Source organism: Monoraphidium neglectum (assembly GCF_000611645.1).
Source record: "Monoraphidium neglectum strain SAG 48.87 unplaced genomic scaffold scaffold01255, whole genome shotgun sequence".
Classification (NCBI taxonomy): Eukaryota; Viridiplantae; Chlorophyta; class Chlorophyceae; order Sphaeropleales; family Selenastraceae; genus Monoraphidium; species Monoraphidium neglectum.
In genome coordinates, this window is record NW_014012373.1 from 13,037 (window position 1) to 16,268 (window position 3,232).

Below are 3,232 nucleotides of genomic sequence, written 5' to 3' on the forward strand. Positions count from 1 at the left end.
GTGGTGGTGGGGGTGGTGGTGGTGGTGGTGGTGGTGGTGGATTGGTTTTGATGCGTGCGGCGAACAGGCGCAAGCCTGCTTATCGGGCAGCTGTGCTTGTCGTGCGAGCGTGCTGGATGCATGGTGAGGGCGCCGCTTGCGTCACAGCCTGTTTCATGTGCGCTTGTGCTGTCCTATTGTGGGGGTTTTGCGTTCGTGAACGCCACCCCACCCTGGACCCTCTCCAGAGGCGTCCGCCGCAGAGGCTGAGCGTCGCGCGGGTGCCGGCGGCGCGGGCGCCGCGCGCGTGGCGGAGCAGCTGGCGCAGCTGCAGGAGGAGAGGGGCCGGCTGCAGCGGGAGCTCTCGGCGGCGCGGGCGCAGGTGAAAACGCGATTTGGGATCTTTGATCTGGGATCTGGGATCTGGACTGTTGTGACCTTCGGTCAGCTGAGTTTTGGATGGAGCGTCGCCGCCGCCGCGCCGCCGCCCAGCCTGATCCGCCTGGCGCCCACATCCTCCCTCTCTCGCTCGTCGCGGCAGCGAGCCTGTCCTGCAGTCAGCGTCGCAGGACCCACCCCCTCCACCCAACAAACCCTCCTGGGTCGCCCTCGCGGCGCCGCTCACAGGCGGAGGCTCTTGAGAGGCGCCTGCATGCCAGCGAGCTGCGTGAGGCCCAGCTCATGGCAGAGGTGGGCGGATGCAACCCTGATTTGGCTTTGCATCTTGCCGCAACGATGGGAAGCCCTTTCGGCTTTGGTTTACCGCCACGACCGCGACCGCGCCCCTGGGTGGCGGGTGCCGGGCGTGCTGACGGGGCGGCTGGCGGTTCTTGCGGGGCGGTGGAGTGGCGCATGGGGCCTCGCCGGCTGCGAGGCAGCCGGTCGTCCAGCCGCAGCATCAATCAATCGCATCGCGGCATCTGGGCCGGCCGTTGAGCTGTGCCTGACAGCTGCCGGCCCAGGGCGCGTGCAGTTGTGCGGCCGTCGGGGGCTGGACAGCGTGCATGGGAGGCCAAGAGGGGCCAACGCGTGCTTCTGCAGCGTGTCCTGTGTGAGCTTGTGTCTTCATGCAAGGTCTCGTCTCATAGGCGGCGCAAGCCAACACAACAGCAAGAGCAATCCTGCAAAAAACCAACCCTATGTCATCCTGTTGTGGAGCGCTTGTTTTTCTGTGATATTTTCTACCCGTGATGTGCAATCATCTTGCGCCACATAACCCTCAGGTCCGGGAGCTGGAGGGGGCGGTGGCCGAGAAGGAGCAGCTCGAGGCCACCGCGGCGGCCCTGAGGGAGCGGCTGGAGGAGAGCAGGGCGGAGCGGGGGCAGCTGGAGGACTACAGAAAGGTGGGGGCCTGGGGGGTGTGTGCTAGCAGTATCAAGCATGCGTGCCGCGACGGCATGAGGCTGGATCTCGCACAGAGGGGACGAGCAGTGCTTTGTGTGTGTGTGTGTGTGTGTGTGTGTGTGTGTGTGTGTGCGTGTGCGCGCGCGCGCACGTGCACGCGTGTGTTTGTGCGTGTGTGTATGTCATTTTGCTCGTGCGTATATAAGCGCGCGCGCGCGGGTGTGTGTGTGTGTGTGTGCTTTGCGCACATGCGCACATGTGCGCCTGCGTGTGCGTGAGGCATTCGGATATGTGTGTGCACAGTGGCCCACCCAAAACACCAACTAACCCCCTCAACACCCCCCCGCCCACCCACCCAATCCACACACAGCTGGTGCGTGAGCTTGAGGGGGCCAAGGCGCGCCTGGATGACGAGCTGCTGGGCACCGCGCAGGTGGGGGCCAGGGACAATTGCTGGACCGCTAGGTCTGCAATGCACCCTGCTCGCCCTTCGGTTGGACTGCTTCGTTTTTTCACAATGGACACCTACTCGCCCCATTCTCTGACTGCTGCGTTCGGGAACTCAGCGTTGATGGGGGATAGGCCCGTCGCCCCGGTCAACACAGGTCGTCACCCTCCACCTCCTCTTCCCTTGCAACGCCCCCTTCTCCCCTGCCGCGCCGCCGCTGCGCCGCGCGCCTGCAGCTCGTCACCAAGCTGGAGTCCCGCGTCCGCGACGCCACGCGCCGCGCCGACGCGTCCACCGCCGCCGCGGAGGCCGCCGGCGCGCGCGCGGCGGCGGCCGAGGCGGCGGTCGCGGCGGAGGTCGAGGCTCGGATGGCGGCTGTCGGCGCGAACCGGGCGCTGTGGCCGGCCGAGGCGCGGGACGAGGTGGCCCGGCTCGAGGAGAAGGTGGGGGGTCGACCCGGGGCAACCCGGGGCAACAAGTCACTGTCTTGTCTGCGAGCGGGGTGTGACGATGGTAGTGTGCCGCTCAACGCCGTTGGCGCGAGCCAGAGCTTGCCCTTGCCGACGCGACGCGACGCGCCTTGAGGCTTTTGGGGACACACTCTGTGTCCAAAAGGGCAGCTTTTGCCCAACGTGTCCCCGGCCAGGCGCCTTTCCGCCGCACCGATGCCGATTCCGTGCCACGCCCTCCACCCCCCACGCGCGTGACCACACGAATTCCAACCGTAAGATCGAGGCGCTAGGCGGCATGTTGGCGGTTGTGAGGGGGGAGCTGGAGGCGGAGGCGCGCATGTACCAGGTGGGGGGCATGTGAAGGGGCCACGGGCGACATGCGGGAGTGGAGGCTCGTGCCGCGCTCTCTTTCGTCCCACGTGCCGCAGAGCAGCAGCAGGAGTCGGCGCCCGCACGCGCCAGCCCATCTGAATCCGTTTTACACCCACATCTCTCCTTGGAGCGAAGCCTATTCACTCGCTGTGAATCATACTAATGGGAGCCCAGTCCTTGCCCCTTGGATGCTTGCAAACCATCTGGTCCCAAACCCTGCTACTGCCAAACCCTGCTACCTCCAAACCCTGCCACTTCAAAACCCTGCTACTCCCAAACCCTGCCGCTTCAACACCCTGCCAGTCCCAAATCCTGCTTCTTTGGAACCCTGCTACTTGCAAACGCCAGTAATCCTAATGCTGCCACTCGCCAACCCTGCCCTTCAGGAGGAGTCCCGCGCCAAGAGCGACATGCAGCGGCGCCTGCTGGAGGCAGATGACAGGCTCATACGCACAGAGAGGGAGGGCGCGTCAAAGGTTTGGATGATGCATGGCCTGCATGGTTGTGTGTGTGTGTTGCCGTGTGTGCGTGCGTGTGTTGCCGTGTGTGCGTGTGTGTGTTGCCGCGCGCACGCGTGCGCGCGCGCGCGCGCGCGTGTGTGTGTGTGTGTGTGTGTGTGTGTGTGTGTGTGTGTGTG

The 3,232-nt window shown here is 65.5% G+C and overlaps 1 protein-coding gene across 1 annotated transcript in view; it reads left to right on the forward strand.

The window, feature by feature from the left end:
- MNEG_7209 (hypothetical protein) overlaps positions 1–2,569 on the forward strand; it is a gene marked incomplete at both ends in the record, with an annotated part of 5,085 nt that extends 2,516 nt beyond the window's left edge. The window contains 6 exons of the mRNA XM_014044322.1: positions 228–361; positions 607–669; positions 1,203–1,322; positions 1,694–1,756; positions 2,008–2,214; positions 2,501–2,569. Of these exons, the coding sequence (XP_013899776.1) occupies positions 228–361; positions 607–669; positions 1,203–1,322; positions 1,694–1,756; positions 2,008–2,214; positions 2,501–2,569 (656 nt within the window). The remainder of the gene's footprint in view (positions 1–227; positions 362–606; positions 670–1,202; positions 1,323–1,693; positions 1,757–2,007; positions 2,215–2,500) is intronic.
- Positions 2,570–3,232: the final 663 nt, after the last annotated feature.